This window comes from Rhinolophus ferrumequinum, chromosome 25 (assembly GCF_004115265.2).
Source record: "Rhinolophus ferrumequinum isolate MPI-CBG mRhiFer1 chromosome 25, mRhiFer1_v1.p, whole genome shotgun sequence".
Lineage (NCBI taxonomy): Eukaryota > Metazoa > Chordata > Mammalia > Chiroptera > Rhinolophidae > Rhinolophus > Rhinolophus ferrumequinum.
This window is the reverse complement of record NC_046308.1, coordinates 5812041-5839839: the sequence shown is the minus strand read 5'-3', so window position 1 is coordinate 5839839 and position 27799 is coordinate 5812041. Positions and strand designations below refer to the sequence as shown.

General features: G+C 49.5%; 3 protein-coding genes across 8 annotated transcripts in view; 1 reads left to right on the top strand and 2 right to left on the bottom strand.

The window, feature by feature from the left end:
* Window positions 1–16156, bottom strand: part of IFT81 (intraflagellar transport 81) — a 170160-nt gene extending 154004 nt beyond the window's left edge. The window contains exons 1-2 of one of the 2 annotated variants that reach the window (XM_033097391.1): window positions 15274–16156; window positions 5158–5788 (exon numbers count right to left, since the gene is read on the bottom strand). The gene's annotated coding sequence lies outside the window, so the exon portion shown is untranslated. Of the gene's footprint in view, window positions 1–5157; window positions 5789–6939; window positions 7314–15273 lie in introns of those variants that run through there. The other variant, XM_033097393.1, reaches the window with a different exon arrangement.
* P2RX4 (purinergic receptor P2X 4) lies at window positions 40–14449 on the top strand. Its single transcript, XM_033097404.1, has 12 exons — window positions 40–205; window positions 4559–4706; window positions 7340–7411; window positions 7526–7598; window positions 8031–8127; window positions 9820–9900; window positions 10008–10149; window positions 10250–10386; window positions 12742–12835; window positions 12977–13042; window positions 13334–13429; window positions 13865–14449. The coding sequence occupies exons 1-12, from the start codon at window positions 72–74 to the stop codon at window positions 13889–13891; spliced, it is 1167 nt and encodes a 388-aa protein (XP_032953295.1). The 5' UTR covers window positions 40–71; the 3' UTR covers window positions 13892–14449.
* A 102-nt stretch (window positions 16157–16258) lies between the features above and the next one.
* CAMKK2 (calcium/calmodulin dependent protein kinase kinase 2) overlaps window positions 16259–27799 on the bottom strand; it is a 45926-nt gene continuing 34385 nt past the window's right edge. For 2 of the 5 annotated variants that reach the window (XM_033097399.1, XM_033097400.1), the window contains exons 12-17: window positions 27596–27669; window positions 27417–27504; window positions 26152–26280; window positions 22786–22886; window positions 22227–22269; window positions 16259–19400 (exon numbers count right to left, since the gene is read on the bottom strand). In XM_033097399.1, the coding sequence (XP_032953290.1) occupies window positions 19242–19400; window positions 22227–22269; window positions 22786–22886; window positions 26152–26280; window positions 27417–27504; window positions 27596–27669 (594 nt within the window). In that variant the 3' untranslated portion in view covers window positions 16259–19241. The remainder of the gene's footprint in view (window positions 19401–22226; window positions 22270–22785; window positions 22887–26151; window positions 26281–27416; window positions 27505–27595; window positions 27670–27799) is intronic. The other 3 variants (XM_033097402.1, XM_033097401.1, XM_033097403.1) reach the window with 3 other exon arrangements.

Genomic DNA, 27799 nt, shown 5'->3' with positions numbered 1-27799 from the left:
GCCAGGCGGCGGGTCCTGAGGCTGGGCCCAGAGAGCGGAGCCCCGGCGTTGCGGCAGCGGCGGGCGCAGCCATGGCGGGCTGCTGCGCGGTGCTGGCGGCCTTCCTGTTCGAGTACGACACGCCGCGCATCGTGCTCATCCGCAGCCGTAAAGTCGGGCTCATGAACCGGGCGGTGCAGCTGCTCATCCTGGCCTACGTCATCGGGTGAGCGCGGCGGTGGGCGGCGACCCCGTGGGGTCCGGGGACCAGGGGTAACCCGATCGCGGGGGACTGCCCCCTTCGGGTCCTCGCCGTACGCCTGCGTATCCTGGCCTAGGTCATCCGGTGAGCCCCGCGGGCGCCCGCCAGGTGGGGTCCAGGGGGTGGCGACCTGAAGCCGGTGACACCCCTCCTGGGACCCCACCGAGGAACTGGCTCTGTGCCAGGAGACTGCTTTGATGTTGTATTTTAAGGGCAAAGCCTAGCTAGACTTTCACCCTCGCCTTTTCTGCTTGTCATTCTTATCTGCTCCATGATATCCATTGGCTGGGAATGGGGGGAGCGCTTTTCCCCCCCGAAACGTCTCAATCTGTTACTCACTTCCCATTCTGATGATCTGCTGACAGAAACCAAGGTTTGTGATTTCCACATGGTTCCTTTTGGGTCTGTGGCTTCCGGTTCTGTCCTTTCAGCACCATGTGGTAACCCAAGATAATCCAGAGGTCATACTTCCAAAAAGCATTTAAAGTTCACTTCCTTCGGTTTGTGGCGTTGTTGGTATAGGTACGTACCTGCCGTTAGCCTCATCACTCCCCATGTTGCCCTCTTAGCTTAGATATGCCCTGCCATCACATTCCTCACCGAATGTTTAATTGTAATTGAATGCACCGCTTACAATTTAATACAACTCGAGAGAGGAGGTGGAAATTAACTTACCAACTGGGCCTGCTTTCAAGGTCAGCCTGGGGTATTATGGTGTCTACAATTGCTGAGTTGACAGAGGTTATCTGCTCAGTCTTTCCTTTTCGTAAAAGGCCTCATGCAGTGGTCCCCAAACTACACATAGAACCATGTGGGAATCTTTAAAAATCACCGACTGCTGGCTCTCATCCCCAGGCCTTCTGATTTCATTGCTATAGAGTATGACCAACGACCCAGGTGATTCTGATGTGCAGCAAAGTTTGGGAACTAGCGTCCTAGTGTTTCCCAGATCCACCTGATCATGAGAGACTCACCTGAGGAATTGTTTAAAAGTAACCTGGGGTGGTGCTTGGAATCTGTTAACACTGCCCGAGGGAATTCACCTGATCAGGCAGGTTTGGCCTCTAACATCTCTGAGCCTAGCAGCAGTAGGTACTGACAGTATTCAATACAATGGATTTCCAGGTGTGGACTCTACATCAGAACCACCTAGCCAACCCCTAGGTTTGGACTTCAGTTTCATTAAGTCCTGTCATGAACTCCTCACCCCTCCAGTGATTGTGATGCCCCCTTAAATTTTGAGACCCAATACTAGCTGGTTAACAAAGCTCACATTGCTGAGTTGGACCTCAAGCATTTGGAACCAGGAGCTCTCATACAGCTTTTTCCTCTTGGCTTTTGATGCTTATCGGAGGATCAGTTTACATCTCCCTTAGGGTACCCGTAAAGTTCTAGACTGCAGAAATTACAGTTAGTCCCCCCTTATCCATGCTTTCGCTTTCCACAGTTTTAGTTACCAGAGTCCGAAAATATTAAATGGAAAATTCCAGGAAACACAATTCATAAGTTTTAAATTGCACGCACGCCGTTCTGAGTAGCATGATGAAATCTCAAAGGCCCTGCTCCATTCCACTTTGGCCATGATCATCCCTTTATCCAAGGTCTCCATGCTATATATGTCCCCTCCTGCTAGTTACTTAGTAGCCATCTCAGTTATCAGATGGGTTGTCAAAGAGCGGGAGACCACATTCACATAATTTTAATTACAGTATATTGTTATAATTGTTCTATTTTATTAATCTCTTACTGTGCCTAATTTATAAATTAAACTTTATCATAGGTATGTATCTATAGGAAAAAACACAGTATATACAGGGTTCGGTACTATCCAAAGTTTTAGGCATCCACTAGGGGTCTTGGACCATATCCCCAGCAGATAAGGGGGGAGTATTGTATCTATATCTGCACTGTGCGATATGGTAACCACTTGTCACATGTGGCTATTGAGCACTTGAAATGTTCCTACTCCAAATGGAGATGTGGTATCACAGTAAAATACACACTGGATTTCGAAGACATAGTACGAAAAAAAAACTCAGTAAAATATCACACTAACATATCTTATATTGATAACATGTTAAAATATATTGGGTTACATAAAATATATTATTGAAATTAATTTTACCTGTTTGTTTTTATTTTTTTAACATAGCTACTAGAAATTTTTACATTACATATGTGGCTCGTGTTATATTTCTCTTGGGCAGCACAGCTTTCTAGGGTTCCCGTGAAGTGGAATCTACCTGGATGATGAGAATGTTTAAAGTGGTAAATGCTTTGCTTTCATCCATCTTGCTATGATCGAAACTGACTCAGGCTTTAAATTAAGGCCTTTGTTTTTTAAAACTCATCTCTTAATTTCCTGATCCAGTTCATCTTCATGACCTACAGCAGTCCTTCCTCAAACAAAGACTGAACATGCATTTCTCAGTTAACTAATTCTGTTATAAGTCACATGATAAGGAAATTGTATGAAACAATGCGTCTCTGATTTAGCAACTCACTGTCCCAGTAGTAAAATAATAATGACCTTCCTGCCCTAAGCTTCGATGTATCCAACTAGAACTCAAGGGAAGCTTATATTGCAGCTGAATTCCTAGAATCCCTGAAGAAGAGGACTTGTTAGGGGAAAAACCCATCTCTAGGATGGGCAATGAATTTGGAGACTGCTCAGATCAGACAAACCCATAAAAAGTAACCAAAACCAGTGAATTTCTGAAGTCTCAGCATCTAGGGCTTATGAGGAGGGGAGAGGGATGCTAGCATTTCTTGACTGTAGAAAAATAACAACAACAATAGCCGCTAGTAGAGGATTAACAATAGCTCTGGAAGGGAGGAGTTCTGATTTGAAGTATTGGCCAATTTCCACGGTGTGGGAATACTCCCATCATGGCCAATTTCAGCCCTCCCCCCACCCCCACCCCCACCCCTGTCAGATGGTGACTCACAAACATTGTTCTAAGCATTTGACATGCATTAACTTATAAAACCTCCCAACAACACTCCTGCGTATGGAGTCCTGTTATCATTCCCATCTTATAGATGGGAGCAACTGAGGCACAGAATAGTTAAGCAGCTTGGCCAAAGTTATGCCTAGTGAGTGGTGGAGCTGAGACATAAACTGGAGATCCCCTGGCTTCAGCCTGTTTTCCAGTGTCCTAACCATCATGTGTCAATGCCTTTAGATTTTTAATTATTCATACTAATAGTAATGTCCCCACTTCAGAGGAAAGAAGCATACATGTGACTTGAATTCATGGAGGAAAAATAAAAACGATTCTAAAAAGCTGTTTGAGGGGTGGCCGGATGGCTCAGTTGGTTAGAGTGCAAGCTCTGAATGACAGGGTTGCCGGTTCGATTCCCACATGGGCCAGTGAGCTGCACTGTCCACAACTAGGTTGAAGACAATGAGCTGCCTCTGAGCTGCCGGAGGGGCGGCCGGATGGCTCAGTTGGTTAGAGCATGAGCTCTCAACAACAAGGTTGTCAGTTCAATTCCTGCATGGGATGGTGGGCTGCGTCCCCTGCAACTGAGATTGAAAACGACAACTGGACTTGGAGCTGAGCTGCATCCTCCACAACTGGATTGAAGAACAACGACTTGGAGCTGATGGGCCCTGGAGAAACACACTGTTCCCTAGTATTCCCCAATTAAAAAAAAAAAAATTAAGAAAGCTATTTGAAAGGTGTCTTTTGCTAGAGGGGGTATTGCATAGAGGGCTTCAGAGAGAAGAGGCTTGAGAGTCAGAAGGCTTGAAGTCAAATCCTGACTCTGCCACTCACTAGCTGTGTGACTTTCGGCAAGTGACTTAACCTCTCTGTGTCTCAGTTTCCTTCTCTGTAAAATGGAGATAATGATGCCTGCTTTACAAAGTAGTCAATTAAATTAGTTAAGACATATGATGAATTTAGATCAGTGCCTGGCACCTAGAAACACTCAAATGGTGACTATTATTATAACTTTTATTATCTCTTAGTGATTCTGCAGGTCATAGTGCATTCAAAGTGCTCAAATATCTAATAAAGACAGCGTTCATTGAGCATTTTTCTCTGTGCTGATCACTGCGCTAAGTGCTTTACTTGCATCATCTCATTAATTTCCCACAAACCACCATGTGGTTTAGGTGCTATAATGCCTATTTTGCAGAAGTGAAAATGGAGCCCCGACTCTCACCCCCCATGAAGTTAAGCAGCTTTTGCAAAGTCACATAATTAGTGAATGCAGTACCTTCAGCCTCTGGCTATCAGAAGCTCCCTAACATCAACTTAAATACACCAAATCCTAATTGCGATTCAAGAGGCCTGTTTTATTTTGTAGGTGGGTGTTTGTGTGGGAAAAGGGCTACCAGGAAATGGACTCTGTTGTCAGCTCAGTTACTACCAAAGCCAAGGGCGTGACTAGAACCAACACTTCTGACCTGGGATTCCGGATCTGGGATGTGGCTGATTACGTGATTCCAGCTCAGGTATGCCACCCGCTGTATCTGTTTAACCCTCAAGCCCCTCGTTAGCTCCTTTCTCGCTGCTGATTTTGCACACCTGATTAATGATTGGCATGGCCAGCGTTCTAACGTCACCAGTGCCCAGACTGTTTTCATCCAAGAAAGTAGTACAGATAGACTTTGGCTTACAATCTAAGAGGTCACATTCAATCAGCTATGTTTCTTTAGCTCTAGAACATGGCTGGCCTAAAACACAGAAAGCTTTCCATATGGATATTTCAATCTGTCTCAAGCCCTGAAAGTTGAAAAGGCAAATGTGTTAAATCCTGGGAAAAATTCCGGTGGAACTAACACGTTTCCACATTTTGTATTTGCTTTATGATTGTAAAGCCACAAGGTAAACCTCTTCAGATAGCCTTGAAAACTTTCACAGCAACTAGAGACCAAAAGCCAAACAAGAAGGAAACAAACATACCCGCACAGGATTCCATCAGGAACAAAGGCAAGAAAATGTTTGATGCAAGATCTTAGGCTCTAGTCTGTTAGTCCACAGAGCTCCCAGTTAAATATTGACTCTCTTTCACCTTGGTAATGGCTGTGGTCCACACAGCCAAACCCCAACATACCCCTCCAGATGGCTTATGTGTTAGGGTGACTGGGGTGGCTAAAGGCAGATAAGCTGTCAACACGGCTCTGCAATGGAAAGCAAGGACTTCAGCAACTCCTTCTTCAAGTGTGTTCATTTTCTCCCTGCCTTCTCAAGAGAGGGGTCTTGCAGGGTTTCTCAGAGAGAAGACAGAGCGAATGAGCCATAAAGGTCAAATGGAACAAGGGATTTGTAGTTGGCTGGAGGTAGCTGGTCCTGTTGGCATGCACCTGTCTCAACAGAGACCTCTGCTTCCTATGCAGGCACGGCCTCGTCCTGGCAAGCTCTGGGAATATCACTCAGTCTATTTACTAGAACCAAGGAAGGACACGGGCCCCCGGCTTCTGCCCCTCAGTGGCAAGGAACACGCAGCACCTCTGCCTTCCATCTTGGATCTGGGCTGGGGGCTGTGTGAGCTCCACAAGGTTCTCTTCTTGAGCTTTCATGACGTCCTTTGCTTCTGCAAAGTGGAACACAAACGTCTGTTTATATCACATCTACTTGTTATTTCCAGACTGAAATTTCCCTAAACTTAAGAAAAAGTAAACCATATTGAATTGTTCATATCTAACTCAGGAGAGGGGTAGGAGCAGCTTTCTGCAAACACCAGGTAAATAATAGTGTGTTTACATATGGAACACCTGGGAACCTACCAGGTGCCAGGAGAGAAACTCGGGCCTCCTCTGGTGGTCATTTCCTCGTCTCCCAACATGGTTTGTTCTGGGTCTTTCTTTGGAAAATTGCCAGCTATTCCCAAAGCTCCCACCACCTTGTCAGACCTGGGGGTGGAGATACCTACAAACCCCTTGGTACTCGAGTTACTCTGATCCCCCAGGTGGCTCCCAGCACTGGCTCCTGTCTTCCCAGGACTTTGAGATGCCGAGAGAAAGCTCCTGGCATTTCATTTTAGAATGGCAGCGCCCGAGGAAGGGGAGTCCAGCTAGAATCTTTGGGGTCTTTGTCTTTTACTCCTTATACTGGGAAGTCATGATTAGCAATTCTTCAGTCTCATCCCTAGCAAATTGCTCTTGAATTTGTTAGAAATTCTAATAAATTAATCATTTGGCACCTTCCTACTTATGAGAAAAATGGGACCTTCTCAAAGGGACAAGTGTTAGTTGCTGACCCTGACTGAGTCTTCTCTAAAATGTTTTATTTATTTTAATTCTGGTTAGGGAAGAAAACCAGCCAAATGTGAGACCTTTAAAGCCTCCTGTTTTTGTGCCTCCGAGATCATCCGGTTGGCAAAGATGTTTTGAGCACTTGTTGGCTCTTCCTTCAACAAGTCAAACTTTATTAAGGAAACATTTTAGGTGATAGACTTTTTTTTTTAATTCAGGTGAAATTCATATGTCATAATGTTAATCATCTCAAAATGAAAAACTCAGAGGCACATAACTGTCACCTCAATCTAGTTCCGGGACATTTTCATCTCCCTCAAAGGAAACCCCTTGGTCATTATTAAGCTGTCACTCCCCATTCTACCCTCCCTCTCACCCCGCAGCAACCACTAACCTATTTTCTGTCTCTATGGATTTGCCTCTTCTTAATACTTCCTATCAGTGGAATCCTTCAACACGTGGTCTTTTGTGACTGGCTTCTTTGACTTACCATCGGTTTTGAGGTTCATCCATGTTGTAGTGTGTGTCAGTGCTTCCTTCCTTTTTATGGCTTTCTCATATTCCATGTATAGGTATAGACCACAATTCTTGTATCCATTTGTCTGTTGATAGCTACGGGTTGTTTCTACCTTTGGGCTCTGATGGGTAATGCTGCTGTGAACATACGTACACAAGTATTTGTTGGAGTCCCCGTTTTCAGTTCGGTTATAAACTCTCCTAGGAGAGTACGGGAGACCATAAGATCAGTTTTTTTCGTTCTCTTCTGCATGGCATGTGGGAGAAGTGAAAGGTACGGTCCTGCTAAATGAATGTTCAGGTTTCTTTGTGGCTTCGCTTGGCTTCTCCAAAAGTGACATGGCAGCGTTCTCCCCCCTCTGCCCACTCTGCAGGAGGAAAACTCCCTCTTCATCATGACCAACATGATCGTCACCTTGAACCAGACCCAGGGCGTCTGTCCAGAGGTAGGCAGCTTCTTGGGAAGAGCCTCAGGCCTCACACCCCTTCTCCACGCCTGACCCACTGTGACTGGGGCCGGACCACGTAGAACTTGTTTTCTCTCATTCTTCTTTCTCCAGATTCCAGATAAGACCAGTGTGTGTAAGTCAGATGCTGACTGTGCTGCTGGCTCCACAGGCACCCACAGCAATGGTAGGAACACGTGGTTGCAAACCCCTCAACACATGCTTAGCCTGGGGACGGCAGCCTCGACCACACCTGTGGGCTCCCCGATAGAGAAATCTCAGGATAAAGAAATCCCCCATGTGCCCCCAATGCCTTCACATGACCTGGGGGAGCCTGGTATCCAAATTGAGATGTCCCAGGATCTTCTCGACAGACATCTGTCATCTGTGCCCCAGAGGCCATTGCAGATCTTGCCCTGTGCTGTGGCTTGGTATCACGATGTGCCTAGAACTCAGGCAGCCCTTGTCCTCCAATTCCAATTTTTGGACACAAAATCCCAGAATTGGAATAGCTCAGGACTGATTGCATAGAATGCTATGGTGAGGCTTCCACTCTCTACTTCACAAAAGTAGAAAATAGGCGCCCACCTGTGGACCTGGGTCCTCCTTGCCCCTGTAGGAGTTGCAACAGGAAGATGCGTGCAGTTCGATGAGACTGTGAAGACATGCGAGGTGGAAGCCTGGTGCCCGGTGGAGAATGACACACATGTACCCAAGTGAGTCCTGACCAGGGGAAAGAAGTGCCCTAAACTCTGATTCTCAGGCCTGAGGGAAGGCAGCAGGGGTGTGAGTGAAACCTGTGTGCTGCGGTCTTGTGCTTTTGGTGTCTGGAGTCAGGCTTCCCTGGGGTGGTTCTCAACCACAAGGCAGCAGCCATCAGTGGTGAGGTGGGTCAGTGTTTGTCTTGATAGGAGAGCAAATGACTTATTTCTGTGTTAGGACTCTGTGAATTGCAAGTCACTGACAGGAAACAGTTCTCAGTGCCTTAAATTGATTCCTCATAAAGAACAAGCCCCCACCCTCATCAGCACCTTGGACAAACAATATTTTTAACTACAACTGTTAGTAACACTGTTTTGACTTTGCTATTTTTATTTGAACAGTGATCTCTAACTTGTGGCAAATAATGTTTTTTATGGCCCAAGATGGAAAGTTTCATTTCAAAATGAATGTCGGTAAAAAAGTGAGTTGCTTCTAAAGGTGGAAACAACCCACATGTTCATCAACAGATGAAGAGATGGATCGTGCTCCACCCACACAATGGAGTATTAGTCAGCCCTAAAAAGTAATGCTGTTCCGAAATAGGTTCCCACATGAATGAACCTCGAAAACATGACGCTAAGGGAAAAAAGCCAGACACAAAAGACCGCATATGAAACATCCATACATATGAAATATCCAGAATAAATTCAGAGACAGAAAGTACATTGGTGGTGCTAGAGGCCTGAGAGGAGAAGAGAACAGAGAGTTAACTGTTTAATGGGTACGCGGTTTCCTTCTGAGATGATGAAAATGTGCTGGACCTAGATAGAGGTGATTGCCCAACACTGTGACTGTGCTAAATGCCACTGAAAGTACCGCGTGTGAGATGCACGGATATAGGGCAAAGGTTATGGGATAGGGGATGACAGAAGTTTGAAACACCCCAATATAATCCATCCCTTGGATACGAGGATGACAGAATTGGAAGCCCCCAGAGATGTGTGTTTAGCTGGTCTTTAGGTCACGGTCTTTAGCTGTCAGCAGTGCTGACAAACTCCACCCTCCTATTGTGTGGCCTTGTCATTGGCCTTGCTCCAGTCTCAGGGTTGGGAAGACTTCCGTTTATAATTTTCAAAGATTGCATGTGGGTCAGGGGAGGCCTCCCCCATGGAGGGGTCAGCCTCCAGTGCCAGATTCTCCTGTAGAAATCCATCAAAGACGTGGGGTCCCCTTGGGGACAGATTCCACTCGTATTGTCAGCCAGGAGCTGATGTGGCACTTCTGAGGAAGCTGTGGGCCAGCGGACACCACTTTTTGTGTATTTTTGAGAGGTCAGGATCCAGCCTATAGGTGAATTTACCAGGTCTGTTGAGCATTTCCCTGAACCCCAACAGCTGAGTGACTTCCAGCGAGGCCACTCCTTAGCAGTTCCTCAGGCACTTCAGTTCCCATGACTTTGGGCAAGAGGCCATGAGAGGAAGAATCCGGAAGGCTTGGTCTGTAGTCTCCTTTCTTGACCTAGTGTTTATGCAGAGGACAGCAGAAAACGCTAGAAATGTTTCACTGTTTTTTTGACAATGACATTCTAAGACACCTATGTACATGCTTTTGAAAAATATTCCATAGGTATGTGAGTGTACATATATTTGTACTTATAGTAACAATAACAATATGTTATAATTAACAGTGTAATTTTTTTTTTTCAGACCTGCTTTTCTAAAGGCTGCAGAAAACTTCACCCTTTTGGTTAAGAACAACATCTGGTATCCCAAATTTAATTTCAGCAAGTAAGTCGTGGCCAGCTGTGGGGGTTCACCAGTGTCTTGGAGAAACTTCTGGCTCTTTTTTGTTAAGATTTTCCTTGCTTTTATTTTCTGCTTCCTCCCGACTTTAGGAGGAATATTCTTCCCAACATCACCACCACCTACCTCAAATCGTGTATTTATAATGCGGTAACAGATCCTTTCTGCCCCATATTCCGTCTTGGCAAAATAGTGGAGGCGGCAGGGCACAGCTTCCAGGACATGGCTGTCGAGGTAAACACAGGCCCTGGCTTTTCTAACACAGCCTTCGACACGTTTCATTCTAGAACGGGCTCTGAGGAAAGCTTACTCTGTCCCTGCTTGTAACCCACAGGGAGGCATCATGGGCATCCAGATCAGATGGGACTGCAACCTGGACATAGCCGCCTCCCACTGCCTGCCCAAGTATTCCTTCCGCCGCCTGGACACCCGGGACTTGGACCACAATGTGTCCCCCGGCTACAATTTCAGGTGGGTGTGAGCCTGAGCCCTCATGTGTTTGGGGTGACGGTGGTGGGACCACTGCCGAGTGGGGGAATCCACGCCCACCAAAGACCAGCACTCAGGCAACCTCCCAGGGCAGGTGGCAAGGCCGTGTGCCAGGGACAGTGTTCCAAGCAGGGCCTTGTGCCTGTGGCATCCTGGCCTGTGAGGGTCTTCCTTTCCTTAAGAAACAGGTTGAGACAATTTTCAGAGCAGCCAACATAGGCTGGCTGCTTGAGCTTTCTTGAGCCAGCCTCAGCCAGGACATCCAGTCACTCATTTTGAGGAGTGGGTGAGCTTGTGACCCTCCAGCCCCAAGGCGTCTGGAGCCTGACCCAGGAATTAGTTTCTCAAAGACTGAGACTGCCCCCTGGAATCTCCAATGTGCAGAGGATACAGGTTTTAGCCTCAGGAAAAGCCTTCGCAGGTATTTTCCTGCTGAAAGTGCTATGTATTAGTTTCCGAGGGTTGCTGTAACTGATTACCACAAACTGGGTGGCTCGAAACAACAGGAATTTATTCTCACAGTTCCAGAAGCTAGAGGCCCGAAATCAAGGTGTTAGCAGGACCAGCCTCCTTCCTGGCCTCTTCCAGCTTCTTGTAGCTCCTGACAATCCTTGGTATTCCTTGGCTGGTAGATACATCACTCCTGTCATCACATGGCCTTTCCCCCCCGTGTCTGTCTCTGTGTCTTCTGTTCTTATAAGGACATTGGTCATATTGGATTCAGGGCCCATCCTAATGACTTCATCTTAACTAATTACATCTGCAAAGACCCATTTCCAAGTATGGTCATAATCACAGGTTTCAGATAGACATGAATTTGGCGGGGATAATATTTAACTCAGTACATCTGTAATCTGATGAGAGGGCAAGGGGCCAGAGTCACATCTGCCACTTTCTTGAGGCAGTAAAATCTGTAGCCACATACATTTTCATGTGCCTTTTGTGTCCTTCACACGCATAGCCAGTCTTAAAAGTAGGCCCCACGAGGGCCACTGGAGGTCAGTGGTGCTTTTATGTTGCACTTTCTCCCTCTAGTGGTGACGCACGGAATCAAATGCAGGTATGTAGGATCTGCTGTCTTTTTTGTCTTTTTTTTTTGAACCACTGACCAAAGGGCAGATAACTCGAATTTTTTCCTAGTAGGGAGTTAGATCTGTGTTGCTCTATCTCTGCTGTTACACAGTTCCTATAGAAGCCACTGTGGAAAACCTCAAGCTTGGCCTGGAACCCCAGAACAGAGAGAAGCCGATGGGGCCCTCCAGAGGACACCCGTCTCCTGGACCTCTGCCAGCATCAGGCCTCCCTGAGTCCCCCCAGGCCTGGACCATGACATGGAAGTTGTGGGCAGGACCGATCGTGGGCGAGAGTTTAGGCTCCTGGTGGCTCCCCTGCGTAACACAGGGCAGCAAATAGTGTCGTGTCTCTATCGTCCTCCTACCACCACTTCCCCTCGTGTTTTTTACATAATGGCTTTACTGATACGTAGTTCACATACCAGACAGGTCAGCCATTTAAAGTGTAGAATTCAATCATTTTAGTATCTTCAGAGTTGTGCAACCACCACCAGTCAATTTTAGAACATTTTCATCACCTCAAAACATTCCCGTCAGCCCTTTAGCTACCACCTGTCCAATCCCTTCTACCCCGCCCCTGGCGAGCACTAATCTACTTTCTGTCTCTATGGATTTGCCTGTTCTGGTCTTGGATGTGAGTAGAATCATACAATAGGTAGCCTTGTGTGACTCTTCCTTCACTTAGCCTCATGTTTTGAGGTTCTTCCTTGCAGCGCTCATCAGTACTTCATCTCTTATTATGGTCAAATAATATCCCATTGTGAAAACGTACGTTTTATTTATCCATTCACCCAGGGATGGATCGATGGTTCATTAAGGAAAAAAATGTCTGATGATGATGTGTTTCGTGACTGGTGTGGCCCCGCCCCCACCCAGTCTGGGAGCTTGCTGCTGGCCGCCTCCTCTTGTCCTTGAGAGAGGCAGGTGGCTCAGCCGCCAGGAAGGAAGGACATTTAGAGCAAGAAGTTCTGGCTGAAGCCCTCGTGATAATAGCAGGGAGCTCGTCCTGTGCCCTGGGGCCCTGGCGCCCTTTGTCAAGAGCTACCCTGCTGCTGCCTGGCCTGTGAGCCGGGAGAGTCCCCAAAATGCTCAAGGGTCATCTCCAGCAGGCAGAGCGAATCCGTGGCCAGCGCCAACTCTGCGAGGGCCTGGCGAGGCTTCTACCAGAACATCCCTCACCCGGCCCCAGAGGCTGGGTCCAGCTACTGTCTCACGCTGGCCTGTGCTTTTTCCTCTCACCTCAAACCTGTCCTCCTGTCCCCAGGTTTGCCAAGTACTACAGTGACCTGACTGGCGTCGAGCACCGCACGCTCATCAAGGCCTACGGCATTCGCTTTGACATCATTGTGTTTGGAAAGGTAGCCTGGCCACTGAGTCCTGTCGTGCAGACCGTTAGTCCTCTTCTAGGCTGGCCGGGGGCAAGGGACCCTCTCCGCACGCTTCATCTGCTCTTGCCCACCCAACGCAACTCTTTCTTCTTTTTCTCCCGTCATGTGCAGGCTGGGAAATTTGACATCATCCCAACCATGATCAACATTGGCTCCGGTTTGGCGCTCCTAGGGGTGGTGAGTGACTTGGACCTCTCCATCTGTTCCCCTGGGGCTGGGGCCTCCTCAGCAGTCGTTAGCACAGCGCACTGAGCCCCTCAGCTAACGGCCTTTTTCTTCCCCTCGACCCTCTGGGCTTTACCCCATCGCGCCTGCCCACCTTCCCTTCCCGAAGACCGTGCCCCTCAGGGCCTAGCCTTCTCCCGGGAGATGGAGGAGGCTTTCTTTTCTTTGAAAGATTCCAGACTTTGTGGGAGTAATGGACTAAAGCATCCTGGCTCATTCTTTCTCACCCTGTGCTACACGCAGGCGACAGTGCTGTGTGACATCATAGTCCTCTACTGCATGAAGAAAAGATTCTACTATCGGGAGAAGAAATACAAATATGTGGAAGATTATGAGCAGGTAGGCCACTTCCTGAACTCCGCAGGTAGGACAGTCCAAATACAAAGGTTGGCGCTATGGAGGTGTGTCGTCAGCCCAGGCAGTCACACGCCACTTGTCATCTGCTCCATTTCTAGACCATCTGTGCTAGTGTTTACTTCATACATTTCTTCAAATGGACTCCCTCTTTAAAATTGATAATGAATATTATGACAAAATCTATGTCCACATACTGCTTAAATTTGCCTCACATAGCAAGCGGGCTTGGGTACCATGCTTTGAGACCACTGCACTAGGACCCACTGAGGACATGCGGTTAAGAAGGGCTGTCCAAAATCCTCAGGAAAAGTGCCTGGCGCTCGCCTGCCCCAAGTGCTCCAGGCTTGCCTGCGAGCTGTGCAAGGTAGATGTACATTTATCCACGTCAATTAACAATAAGCTGATCGTTCTTTGCAGCCTATCATCAGTGAGACAGACCGGTGATGCCGACCCCACAGCTGGGCTCCTCACGGCCCTCATCACAGCAGTGGAGAGCAAAGAGAAAGGAGAAAAGGCTGCCATGGCACCCCAGAGAAAGTTCCAGATTGAGTCAGTCTCCACTCCACAAGTACTTCCGGGTTGCCCAGCTCTTCCCATGTTTGTGTTGTAGGATTTGCATAGGAAAGCACTCTGCAGTGGGTTACTGGTCTGTCCTTGGCTGGGTCACCTCTGTTGTTCTCTCAACTTGGGGTCCTTCCGGTGAGCTAAGGCCCAAGGGCAGTGACTGCTGTGACTGCAGGGGTGGGGCCTTCTCCAGGGCCGGCTTTCCTCAAGCTCCCTTCTACAGCCCCCTGCAAGACAGGCCCAGCAGCTTTGTTCCAGTGCTTTATACAGAAAGCAAGGACACCTGGGGGTCACTTGACTGCAGCAGCAAAAAGGACTGCTATTCCTTTTCCCCCCGACCAGAGACTTTGTCCGTGAGGCGGAGTTAGTGTTTCTCTTTTGAGAAGAGCTATCTTGAGATAACAGAGGACCAAACATTAAAACAAATGATTTTCTTCATCTTTGTCTGTGTGGTTTCATAACATGAGCTACAACTTTCCTTCTACTGTCTCTTTTATTTTCACCGTAAACCCATTCGTTGTCCCAGCTCACTGTGCTCAGAAAAGGTTCCTGAAACAGTTTGTTGCTGGAGTTCAGGCATTTCCCCACCCCCTATTTTTAACATTCTCTTCAAGGCTTAAGAATTTTGGTCTGCTCATAGAGTTGACAAGATTTTTTTCCTATTGTGACAACTTGCCTCACCTGCGCTTACATTTCACTACAGAGTGGAACACAATTTTAGGTAACATGAACACGGCTTATCCTCCCCTCTCCCCATTTGCTTTCCAGAAGTCTCCATCCAAAAGCAGCACCACCTACACCTACCTTGTCACCGGTTTGAAAGGTTAATGAAGCTATTTCTAGCTTAGCCTTCGCACTGACTTATTTCTGCATCAGGTGTTCAGGAACTCCCCTAAGAAAGTAGCTTGCCCTCCCCTTCGTCATGAATTCATTTCCAAGTACTAAAGGAACGTTTATTTTTAAAGTGCTCTGCTTCTGTTAGATAAATGACCAACCTGGGCTTTTGTTGCTTTGGGGCGGGGGGAGTTTACTGAACCCTTTTGAAAAATCTGATTCATGCTGGCTTTTTAAATAATGCCTGCTTGAACACACTGGTCAAATGGAGCAGGAATTTTTAGAAATGGCTTCTGATCTTGCAGGCAAAGGATTGATTGAGGGTTACTGGAGTGGGGGAGACTCCTTTTAGACTCCCCTTTTCAAAGATAGAACGCTAACGCCAGTATGGGGTGAGGGATGGGGGTGGCATTGTGTATTTTACTCACCAAAATCATCTTGCGTTCATCTGCACCCCCACTTGTTGGCTCCCTGGCGCTGCCTCAAGTAGGGGTCTTTCCACCTTGCATCTAGGGATGGGCTTCCGGGAGTCTCTGAAACCTTGAGAACGCTGCCAAGCGATGTACCTGTGTGCATTCTTTTAGCTTTCATCAGGTTCCCAGTGGGGTCTCTAACAGGAACACCTGCTCTTAACTCGCAGAGGCCAGTTTCAGTGTTGTGTTTCTGCAGCCATGGAACCGGAATCTTTCAGACTGTATCTGCTGTCCTTTGAAAACTGGGGTGCGAAGCCAGTGAGGCGATGCCAGGGGCTAAACTGACAGTGGAACGCAGGAAACCACTCAGCCTCTCGTCCAGAGAGAGCATCCATTCTAAAACGGTCTCCAGACACCATGAAAACCAGTGCCCATCGAGGCGCTCCAGCACACTGGCTTTGCTGACAAAACTCACACAGAGCCCTAGGACAAAGGACTTCACTTTTCTGAGCGTGTTGACAGGAGATGCCCCATACCATGGGGTTAATACCTATCACATGGGATGAAGAGTCATGTAGCATGCCTGCCCACAGGACCTGTTCAATGTGATTAAAACTGCTCCGACAGATTTGGTCTCCTCATGAAGAATCTAGCAATTACCTGCCTGCTACAGCAGGACTCCTCAACCTTCAGCGTACAGGTGAGCCACCTGGGAAGTCTTGTTTAAGTGAGGCGTGGGGATCTGCATTTTTAACCCGTTACCAGGTGCTGCTGCTGCTGCTGCTGGTCCGGGGACCACACTTTGTCACGAGACACGAACTAGAACATGCTTAAAGCGACGAATAATGTAATGCTGGGTACAGTAGCCCTGACGGGCATCTGATCTCACCATCAGCCTAAGGAAGGAAAACAGACATTAGGACAGATGTCCTAAGAGAGCACTGACTTAAACAACGACCAACAGAAAAATCCCAGAGGCCCAGGCTTTGCACCATTTTGCTGTCTGTTTATTTCAAGTTTACAGAGAAGCTTAAACATCTGTGGGAAAACACCAACGGCTTATTTTTCTCTTAAGTTCATGTATTTTTTTAAGTGATAAATACACAGTATTTAACTTTGTACACCTGATAAAAGGAAAATGCATAGTAGAAAGGATCAGGAATAAACAGAAGCATCGGGCAGTAAATCAATCAATCACAGAATAGCAAAGTCAGCAGTCCCACAAAACTCAGCCCGTAAAGCTGGGGAGAGGATGGGAACTGACAACCTTCAAACCATCCCTAGCACCTTAGAAGCAAGTGGAGGTCATCGTTCTTCCCTCCCCGCCGGCAACGTGAAGCTCCCCTTTGGAAGATGGGTGAGAGTGACAGGTCGAGCCTATGTGTCTAAATGCACAGGTATTCGCCTCCTTTTCCCAGAAAGGCTTTGAGGATGGGAGCCCTAACTCACGGGAAAGGCTGGACCAGTGGGGAGACAGCCTCTTCAGCCCCTAGTGCTGACAAGGGGCTAGATAAGGCTTTATGGGAGCCACTGGTAAGCCTACGGAATAGATGGGGGAAGTAGAACAGGGCAGAGGAAAGATGTGGAGAGCACCTGTGCTTCCTTCAAGGCCACAGGTTGCTTACACCAAATTGGACCCACAGATAAGCCAGCAATGGAGGAAACTAATGGGTCCCTTTTTGCTCACCTGATAAACTGCTCCTAACAGCTTCTCCCCTTTCCTGATAGAGCTGGCTTTTATAAAATCAATGTTTGTGCTCCAAGAGAGTGGTAGTTAATGCTGTGTGTTACAGCCCGCTCTGCTTATACTTTTTGGGGGTGGTAGTTTCTTTCCACAGCTTTCTTTGTAAAAAACAAAACAAAACAAAACAACAAAAACGTTATGAACTTGGACCTCCCTCAAACCACCCACCTAAACAGCTGGATGCTGCCTGATGGCCAGCATTCCACAGAGGAAACCTTATCCGAGTGTCGTGCGGGAGAAATAGCATTGCCCAATGCAGTCATGTAAACACAGGCGATTTGCAGAAGCTCTGCATGCTGCCCGGCCTCCCAGGGCAAGCCACTCAGCCAGGCCAGAGTCCACACAGACAGGCTGGGACCAAGGCAAAGGACCCCCTGGCTTTACCTACGGCAAGGTGCTTATTGCAAACTAACTAGACCCCCCATCTGCTCCCGGAAGGGGCGGAGCCCATAAATTTAAACAGGCGCAGGAATGCAAGAGGAAGTACTAGGTCACAAAAAGAAAAACAGCAGGCGAGAGGAACCTCCATCAGACGGTGACCTTTGCTCTAGGAAACCAGCAGTCCCTAATTCTGTACTGTTTATAAGATAGCAGGAAGTCTGGCTACAATGACATTCAAGAGCTTACGAAGATCTGTGGAAGCCAAGAACGCCTGGGCTCTGTGAACACACCGGGCATGCAAGCCCACGGCCTTCCTTCTCTGTCACTGCAAAAAGTCCTCGTACCAACGCTGATCAGACAGAAACTACAGAAACGCACATCCGAGCCCAGTAACTATTTCCGCCAAGCCAGGTTCCACAAAGCACTGGGAATGTCCTGGGGCAAAGTCCTTCCAGTTTCTTACCACTTGAACTTCAGACTCACCCATGTTTGGCTCTGGAAGAAGTTGCCCTGGAACTGCAACCAAACTTCCCAATATTAGGTGGAAGTCAAAAAACTCAACCTGTTCTCCCTGGACTTTGGGCTGTAGAAGGGAACATCCTATGCCAAGCCCTGGTTCCCTTGGACCCTAAGGACTGCTCTGGGTTTCAACAGCCTTCTCTCAACGGGTACCCGAAATTCATGTCGATCCTAACAGAGCTTTGCTGATAAGAACGATCATTTGTGTTTCAGTTGAATGAAAGTATTTTCTAACTGGCCCTCCAGAAACTGGACTAAGTGTTTCACTAACTATAGCACTTAGCTAGTATTTAAGAAGAAAACAAAACCTTAGCAGTCTCTAGAATACACAGGTTATAAACAAGCTAAGCTGCTAATATACAAGCATAGGTTTCATTGGCATTTAACTGCATTCACATGCCTGAAGCTGTGGACTATATCCTGGAAGCTCTAAATGATTTCTGAACTACTCTGGAGTTCAGTCTAGTTGGAGAATTGAAAAATTTTGTTTACTCTTAAGCCATGTAATGTACATGGAAGTGTAGATATTACCCTGAAGTTTTTGTAATTTAACAAGAGATTTACTAAGAGAGCTCAATCAACTCTTTCAGAAACCCGTTTTAAGTGGCTGTCATAAACGTGAAACTTCTCCCACCACAACCACCGAATGCCCTTCTAGGGTTGGAAAATCCCCCTTGTGAAGCAATTAAAAGTAAAGCCCTTTCTGTTTTCCTGATGACAACTCTAGTCGTAGAAAAATGTTCAAGTCCTTCTTACAAATAAGTTGCATCAAAGCTCCATGCAGCTACTGAGGGCTAGCCCTACCCTGACTCCTGAGTCCATGGTTCTGGAAGGTGGTGTGGTTTGAGGGTTGACGGTTGGGGTTTGCAGAAGTCACACGGCATTCATGCCCTGGCTTTCAAATGCAGCCACTTAACTCTGTGGTGTCAGACCACGCCCCCGGAGTTTTCTGCCAGTTCTTCACGATTTTCAAACCCCACACACATTCACGTGGTATATGTGGCATGGTTCTGAGTTCACAATGAAGGATTTTTGGCATAAAAACGTTTTAAAAAGCAATTGTCCCCAAATGCACAGGACTCCGGGTCTGCAACTCCTCACACCCGCCCGTTCAGCCAGCCAGCGGCCAAGGTCGATGTCATGGAGTCAAGTCTTTTTTTGTTTTGTTTTTTTTTTTGTTCCCTTTAAAACAACAAAGGAAAAACAAACACACAACCAGAGATGACGGCCAAGGCTCTACACACGTGCTCGGTTTCCGTAGGACATGCTGCTATGGAAACGCAGGGTGCGCAGCCCCAGAGGTGAGACGCCAGCATGCGAGGTCGACGCAGTCCCGCGGCTACTCCATGGCCTCATCCGGCCGATGCAGGCGTGCGCGGCAGTCGGGGGCCTGGGCCCCCCAACTCTCCACGCGGGGACCGCCTTTCACAAGAGTACTTCCTCCTCCCCCACGGGGGGAGGGTCGGGGCCCCGGAGGCCGTCTTCGCTGCCTCGCTTCCTGCTCAGCGAACAGAAAACCTACGTTAGGACTGGGGCAGTACTGGCACAGCCCTGCCCCAACGTCTCCTTGTTCCCGCACCGCCTGGAATGTTCTTTACTTAACCTCTTCTTATAGATTCTCTCCCCCTTTTTTCTTCCTTACATATAATTTTCAAAGGAGACTTTGTATCCCCTCTGTAAATGGAAAACCAACATCGTTTGCCAAAAATAGCAGGGAGCTATAAAAATAATCTATCTGCCTAACACCTAAACTCATGGCACATGTAAGTACTATGTGGGCCCCACTTTGCGGCCTGTTTTTTTTTTTTTAGGTATCTCAACTCCCTCCCGGCCCCACCCACCCTACCCCCACCTCCCACCCCCACACACACATGCGCCCTTTAGGCCATAAGCTCTTGCAGGGCAGGAACCATGACACTTGTCTTCAGTCACCAAGTGAACTTCTTGGGGGCAGCAAGCGGGACTGCCTGGGCTTGGCCTAGCACATAGCCAGCCTTCAGGAAACAGCTGTCAACAGAACTGCCCCAGCACACATGCCTAAGGGACACTTTGGATAGAGAGAAGGGCCCGCCTCTCGGCTATGTGAATGGTCAGTGCAGGACAGACCAAGGTGGTGGGAGGAAAGGTGACCCTATGTCCTGGAGAAGCCATATCCCAAAGCACCCCAGCTAGAGCTGCCTGGGTGACAGACATGGGCAGAGTGATGGGAGATGTGAAGGAAAATCCCTAAGGAGAGGCCCACACCCTTTGCCACTATCAGGCAAAGCTGCCTCCCCGAAGGGAAGCCACTGGGCTTGTCACACAGGACAAATGTGCACTGTGTGCCCCTAACCAGAAGGGAAACTGCCCCTGCACAAGAGAAAGGAAAGCGTGATGTCTGTACATTCCTAGGAAGAAAGCCCTCTTTGTTTAAAAATCACACTCATTGGCTTTATGTTTCTGCCAAAGAAGAAGGGGTCAAGTCTCAGGGAGGAGAGCTGTGTCACTAGATGCCCAAACGGGTCCTCAGTTTCTGCCCTAGCAGCGGCCTGCTCCTACCGGCTGCTCTTGCTGCAGACAGATGGTGGCCGTGGGACCAAGGCCTCCAACAACTGACTCAGGCCTACCATTTGGACTACCAAATGCTGGACCATTTGGACTACCAAAGCATCCCAGTCGGGCTGAGGGCAAGGGCAGGTAAGCGCCAGGTGTTGTTGGGATTGCAGGTAAGGGAATAAAAGGGCAGTAAAGCTCTTTGGGCCAATCTCAGTCTGTTGGTATCTTGCAATTTTGATCTCATTGAAAAAAACAGAAAACAAAAATGTCAGCCTGGCTCACAGATGGGAGGCAAACCCTAAAACTGAGGTTGAGAAGACAAAGGCCAAGTAAAGACCAGCCCATTATATTTCCACTCCCCGTGACCCTGTGCGGCTCAAACTGTAGGCGGGAACTGTTATCTGGCTGCACAGACATCTGGGAGCATCTGGCTGCCTTCTCAGGCTGTCAATGACTGGCACGGATTGCTAATTGCTGCTTTCCCTGCTACAGAAGAGGATAAATAATCGCCACGCAAGCGGTCCTCCTATGTTATTGTATGAGCCCCAACTCCTATGGTATGGGTGGCTAATAAATTTCCTCTCATAAACCAACTGCTAACACATAGAAAAAGCTGCCACTTGTACAGGAATATTCATGGCCACGTTACTCATTCGTGACAGTCAAAAAGTAGAAACTGTCCATTACCAGATGAATAGAAATCAAATGTGGTCCCTTCATATGGAATATTATTCAGCCATAAAAAGGAACAAGGCACTGACATCTACACCATAGATGAACCTTGCAAACATGATGGTGAGTGAAAGAAGCCAAACACGAAAGGCCACATACTGTGCGATTCCATTTATATGAAGTGTCCAGAATGGGCAAATCTGTAGAACCTAAAAGTAGATTAATGGTAGCTGGGGAATGGGAGAGTTGGATAGTGATAGCTAAGGGTGCAGGGTTTCTTCTTGGGCTAATGAAAATGTTCTAATATTGATTGTACTGATGGTTGCACAACTCTGTGACTATATTAAAAATCACTGAATTATATACTCTAAATGGGCAAATTGTATGTGATGTGAATTATGTCTCAATAAAGCTGCTTTTAAATCACAGAAATGGCTGCCTGGAGCTCCCAGCTGAGGTTGAGGTAGTAAGCTGGGCTCAGTGGGAAGAGTGCTGGGGCTGCTACCCTGCCACAGGCCCTGGGGGGACGAGTGGCAGAATGGGTGCCATGTATGTGTCACCTCAGTCTTACAGGGACAAACATGCTCATCTGTCTGGGAGGTGCTGGTAACAGTTTGGAAGAGCGCTGGCTGACTGGGACAGAGGGCTCTTACACTAATTTGCAGCAGGCCGGACGGGGACTTGTTTTCTAGGTCTTAATCCATCAGAAAAGGGCGAAGCTGGAGAGCCATAAGGGACAGCCACAGTGCAGTATGCCTGATCTGTGCTCTGACCACGCCGACCCAGAGCAGCGGCAGCCAAGGGGCCCTGTGACAGAGTTCAATGCCACTGACGTGCACTGAGCATATGTGAGTGCCTGACTGGGTCGTGAGAGCTGGGTGAATTTACAGGCAGTCGGGGTGCAGCGCCATGCACCCACAGCCCAGCTCACATGCACGACCCACTGCTGGGTCCAAGCCCCTGGATGCCCCTCTTTTTCATCCTGGGTCCAGAGGCCCAAGGTGGACCTGGGCACAGCAGGAAAGAATGTCCGCCTGGGTGGGGATGTCCCGTGCTCTGCAGCTGCTCCCGCCCCCGGGCCCCGGCAGAGGCTACTGCGCAGGCAGGCAGGTGTTACCTTGGGCTCAGACAGGGGCTCCCATTCCCTGGTTGGTTTTTTGCTGGAATCACCAGAGGGGAGGGAAAAGGGAAGTGAGAAGGGACACTTGGGATCCATGGGATGCCAGACCTCCACCCCAGAGATACTCACACCCCAAACACCAGCATCATAGAGCTGTCACCAGGGCGGTTGTGAGCAGGACTCTCTGCTCTGCCATGACACGTAGGCTCCCATAAATGACACTGGCTTGCTCACCCAGCACAGGGCCGAAAACCCCACCATCGAGCATGCCTGCTTTGGGGCCACAAAGGTGCTTTCTGATTGTTGAGAGCCCCCGGTTAAAGTACACGTCCCTCGAGAAAGGAAAAACTTCAGGGTGGAGGAGCTATCAGCAAAAGGAGGCAGGCTGAGCCCAGGGTGGGTGAAACCACCACCAGCAGCTGCTGACTTGCCCAGCGTCTGGGTCTTTCCAGATGGTACCGCTCCAGGGATGGGCCCCGGCAGAGTGGGCTGAGCGGGGCTGCCCTGTACTCAGCCTCCAGCTCCCCACCCCACAGAAAGACAGGCGGACACTCACACGAGCAGGTTTCCAGGCGCTGAAAACGAGCGCTCCTCCCGCCGGCTGCCCTCAAAGGGGTTCCCAAAGGAGCGTTTCCGTATCATAGTCTTCACCAGGATCTAAGGAGAGAAGCAGAAGCTCAGCCACCTGGAGGGAGGGATTCCAGGCAGCACCCTCCCTCATGCCGCTCCACGAGGGCTGTCTCCCTCTTCCTTCCTCCCCCAGCCCCTTGCCAGCTGCCAGGGCTTGTGGCTGATGGCAGGCCTTTGGGAGACACTGGCCAGCATGCTTTCCACCCAGGATATAGCAGTCAAAGCCATCACCAGGCCTGACTGGTCCTCTCCCAAAAACCTTCCATGGCTCCCTGGCTGCTTAGGTCCAAACTTCTTGGTCTGACACTCAAGGTCAGTCATAATCCCCGCCACTCCAGGGGACCCTGTGCTGCAGGAGAGCTGGCCCCCACTGTTCCTCCAGTGCACCTGGACCATCTGCCTCGCCTGAGCCATCTCTGGATGGGCCCCCTGGCTCATCAACCTGTCTCACCTTCAAGGGCAGGTCTTTATATTCAGTGAAAGCCATCTACAACCACCCCCACAAGAGCCAACTATGGCTTCTCAGGTGTAACTGGGGGAGAGACACTGCACTTTTTTTTTTTTAACAGAAATATAATTCCCACAGCATAAAATTCACCATTTTGAAATGTACAATTCCACGTTGTGTAGTATATTCATGTCACCACTAATTTCAGAACATTTCCATCACCCCAAAAAGAAACCCTGTCCCCATTAACAGTCACTCCCCATTTCCCCTCCCCGCTACCCCTAGCATTCGCCAATCTGTTTTCTGTCTCTGTGAATCTGTCTATTCTAAACATTTCATATAAATGGAATCATACAGCATGTGGCCTTTTGTGTCTGGCTTCTTTGACTCAGCATGTTTTCGAGATTCGTTCATGTGTGTCAGCACTTCATTCCTTCTAATGGCTGAATAATATTCCTTTGTGTGGATATATATTTTCTTTAACCATTCATCCACTGGTGGACATTTGGGTTGTTTCCACTTTGGGGCTATTGTGAATAGTGCTGCTGTGAGCATTTGTGTCCCAGTTTTTGTGTGGGTGAACCTCAAAAACATTATACTAAATGAAAAGGCACAAAAGGTTCCATATGTACGATTCCCTTTGTATGGAACGTCCAGAAGAGGCAAATCTGTAGAGACAGAAAACATTTTGGTGGTTGCCAGGGGCTGGGGGAGAGAATAGAGTGACTACTAATGGGGACAAGGTTTCTTTTGGGTGATGATATTCCGGAACTATAGAAGTGATAGTTGCATAATATTGTAAATGTTATAAATGCCACTGTATTGTTCACTTTAAAATGTTACATGAATTTTACTCAATAAAAAAGAAAGAAAAACACTGACAAAGAATGAAGACCATGCCCCCAGCAAGGCACCAGCGGCCCCTCCCTTGCCAAGGCCCGTGCTCTGTGGTTCCCAGAACACACCAGCCCCTCTCCTCTGGGCCTTGGAGGTGTCACTCCCTTGGCAAGACCACCCTGCCCTGCCCCTTCCCTGTGCCCTTGTCAAACCAGGTAACGCTTCCCACCCTCAGGACCCCATGGAAGGAACTGTTCTTGCTCCTCTCAGTGCTGGCCTGTCACCATGTCATGGCACAAGAGGGTGATTCTTTGCGGTCCATCTTTCTTAGGAGGCCGGGAACCCCAGGAGGGCTGGCACTGTACCTTGTTCATCTCTGAAATCACATGCCTGGCCCACGCTGGGTGCCAGGAGGGGGCTTGGACTTCTGAGCTCCAACTACCCCCATTCTCAGATGGCTGCGGTAGCCCCCTCTTCCTCCCTGGCCACCACAGTCCACTGTCCACGCAGGATCTTTCTAAGGCCAACCCTCATCATGCTATTCCCAATTCAAACCACTTCTTCTGGGAGGTCTTCTCCAACCCATCACCTGGGTCACATCCCCCTCTGGGGTCCGCCATGCAGCCCCTCAGTTACACTATACATTTATTTGCTGGTTGTTTGCCCAGCAACTGCCTCTCCAGGATGGCAGGTTTCATGGTGATTTTATTCATCACTGTAGACCCGCTGCCAGCACAGGGGAACACTGAGAAACCACTCAGTGCTCAAGTGCTTCCTGAATAACCAAAGACTATTTCAGACCTCCAGGGTCAGACACCTTCTCCCAAGGACATCCCGAATCTGGAACAGAATAACCCACGGTGGGCGCCAGGGTCAGATGCCAGCTGCCTCCCCCACTGTCGGCGCAGGATGTGAGTGCAGTGGGTGGATGAGAAAGAGCGAGTGGGTGTGGGTGAGTTTCCAACAGTGAAGGTCATGCAGAGGCCCCAGGTGGGGGAGGAGGAAGATGTGAATGGATGCCCCACCCAGGGGCTCAGGGTTTGGAAGAAGGAAAGTGTGTGGGGAAGCAGGAGGGAGACGTGCAAAGCTGGGAGAGGAGCAGCCAGCATTTGGGCTCCTAAAGGGGCAGTCACTCGAGGCTGGACAGTGTGTCTTTGCAGACAGTCCCACCAGTCCCCTCCAGAGCCCAGTGCCCTGAGTGTCTGCTGGGGCAGGAGCCGGCCAAGCGCAGCCCAGGGCTTTGGAGGTGGCCGTGGTGGGGTGGCCAGCAGGATTCTGCCCTAGGACTGCTACCTGGACCCGGGCCCCTGAGGGTCCTGGTCTCCCTCCTGGAGCCAGACACCCTCCAGGGCAGCGGCCTGGCAAGTGGGTGATTCCCAGAATCTCCGGGGTTAGGCCTGAAGACTCCACATTCTGGTTCCTTCAACCTGGGTCAGGACCCAAGTGTGAGGCCATAAAAGGGGCCTGGTGGCTCGTGAGCTAACTCCCACTCTCCAGAGTCGGAAAGAATTCTCAGAGGTGTGTGACGTGGCAGCCCCTGCCCCAAGCCCCAGAACTGTCCACACAGCACACGAGATAAGGTAGGCTGTCCACTCTGGAGACTGGAGATCGAGCCAGGTGAGAATCCTGTCAGAGAGACCTCAGCTACAGCTTCATTCCTGGCACCTGCCTTGGTCCTTCTCCTCTTCCAGCTCCCCGACATGCTCTGAAAGCAGGAATTCCAGAAGGGACAGTAGGATCCTGAGAGAGGGGCTAGTCCTCTCTACAGTAACATGGGACCTGACTGTAGATAGAACTAAAGCTAGAAGGTGCAGGGGCCAGCTGGCCTGATGTGTGCCCATGGCTCGGAGGCTGATGCCTATGGGTTAGAGGCAGGTCCAGCCATCTCCTGACTCTTGGGCCCAACACCTGCTTCTCAGATGCCAGCCTGTGTCGCGGCCTCGTCTCACCAGGCCTGCCTCAGGCTCTCTCTGTCCCTGCTCTTGGTCAGTGGTTCATCTGCCTTACCACGGTTGCCAGGCTGGGAATGTGTTTGACTGAATTCTCGACCTCCTCTTCGGTCACCTCGACCAGCGTGCAGTTCTCGTCCTCCGATGGCAACGGCTCCGCCCCGTGCCTCGTGACCCAGGGGTGCAGCTTCAACGAATGACAGGAGGGGTGAGGGGAAGGCGCAGCTGGCTCCCAGAGACAGGAGAGCGGAGCCAGGGAGGGGATGCAGAAAGCGAGAGGCAGTGGCCTGAGGTCAGGCATGCAACAGAGCTGGCAAGCCAGGCAAACAGTGGGGGTGAGCAAGATGACAGGAAACGTGGAGAAGACGAGAGACAGAGAATGGGAGGGAGCTACGAGGCTGGGATGTGTGCGGATTGGATTCTCCCTCTGGCCCCAAGTCTTGGCAGAAGTGACTAGAATTTGGCATCTGCCTCACACGGTTGCCCAAGGAGCACCCATCACTCCTCCGCAACACTCCCCGATGCCCGGAAGGCTCAACTCAGAGCAGGCAGCATCCTCCCCATTTCACAGAAGGGCAAACAGAGGCTCGGGGAGGCACAGAGATCACAAACCAGCTGGAAGGACACAATCAGGAGAGGACCCAGGCAGGGCTAGGCCCCCCACTATTCACCCCTGGGGTCCAAGCCCTTATCCGTAACCTTTTAGGCTTCCCCCTCTTCAAATACTAGTTAGCTAGGTACCTGGAAGTTTCCAGAGCAAATCTCTAGATTTCTTAAAGGGCCAGATGTGTGTGTGTGGCATTGGTTGGGGTGTTGGGGTTGAACAAGGGTCTCTTTTAACAATGCTTTTTTTTACAACAGGGTGGTATTGGGCAGGCCAGGGTGGGCGGTGGGGTCAAACTGTTCACTGACTTCCTCCCACCCTCACTGAAACTTCTCAAAGGGATGGGCAGGGTCAAGGCAAGGGCCCAGGCTAGGACGCGGAACACACAGAGGCCCCGGACTAGTCTGGTCCGGGGAGGGTAAATGCCATCAGCCCAAGCCAATCAGAGCAAGCGCTAACTGCCTGGCTGGCAGCAGATCCCACTTACACAATCTCATGAACACAAGCCCCAAATCCTCCACCGCCCTCCCACCCGCCCCCAACAGCCTAGAGGCCCCGGGCGGGGGCGGGGGGGGGGAGTGGTGCCAAGGAGCGTGTGGCACTGTGAACACGAGGCGCGGGGCCTGGCCAAGACAGGGTTGAGCCAAACAATCCCAAGCAGAGGACACAGGCCAAGCCCCCGGCACACACCCCACGGGGCAGTGGTGGCCCCCAGCTACCTTGATCTCCGGCACCACAATCCTCGACTCGGGGTTCTTGTCCAACATGCGGGTAATCAGATCCTTCAAGTCCTCAGCTATGTCAGGCCTGGGGGTGGGAGACGCATCAGGAGTGGGAGACGCAGGACCACCGAGGGCTCAGAGAGGGAGGTGGCTCAGAATAGCCAGGTGATACTCACTGGTCTGGAAATTCCAGGGCCTGACTCTTGATCTTACTGTGTAAACACATGATCCGCTCATCCATGAACGGGCACTGCAAACAGAGGTAAGAGCCGCTGTCAATGGCTGGTGTGCCTGTCCTGTAACGGCCACCCGGTGCTGGCATCATTTCACATGGGTTACAGCAGAGAAATAAGCAGCCCAGTCAGTGGTCTGGTCCAAGG

Excerpts from the sequence above, each read along its gene's own strand:
- P2RX4 (XM_033097404.1), top strand. The coding sequence starts at position 72 with ATGGCGGGCTGCTGCGCGGTGCTGGCGGCCTTCCTGTTCGAGTACGAC. Across the intron at positions 7,599-8,030 it reads CACAGGCACCCACAGCAATG|GAGTTGCAACAGGAAGATGC; the intron begins GTAGGAACACGT and ends TTGCCCCTGTAG. Across the intron at positions 13,043-13,333 it reads GTTTGGCGCTCCTAGGGGTG|GCGACAGTGCTGTGTGACAT; the intron begins GTGAGTGACTTG and ends TGCTACACGCAG.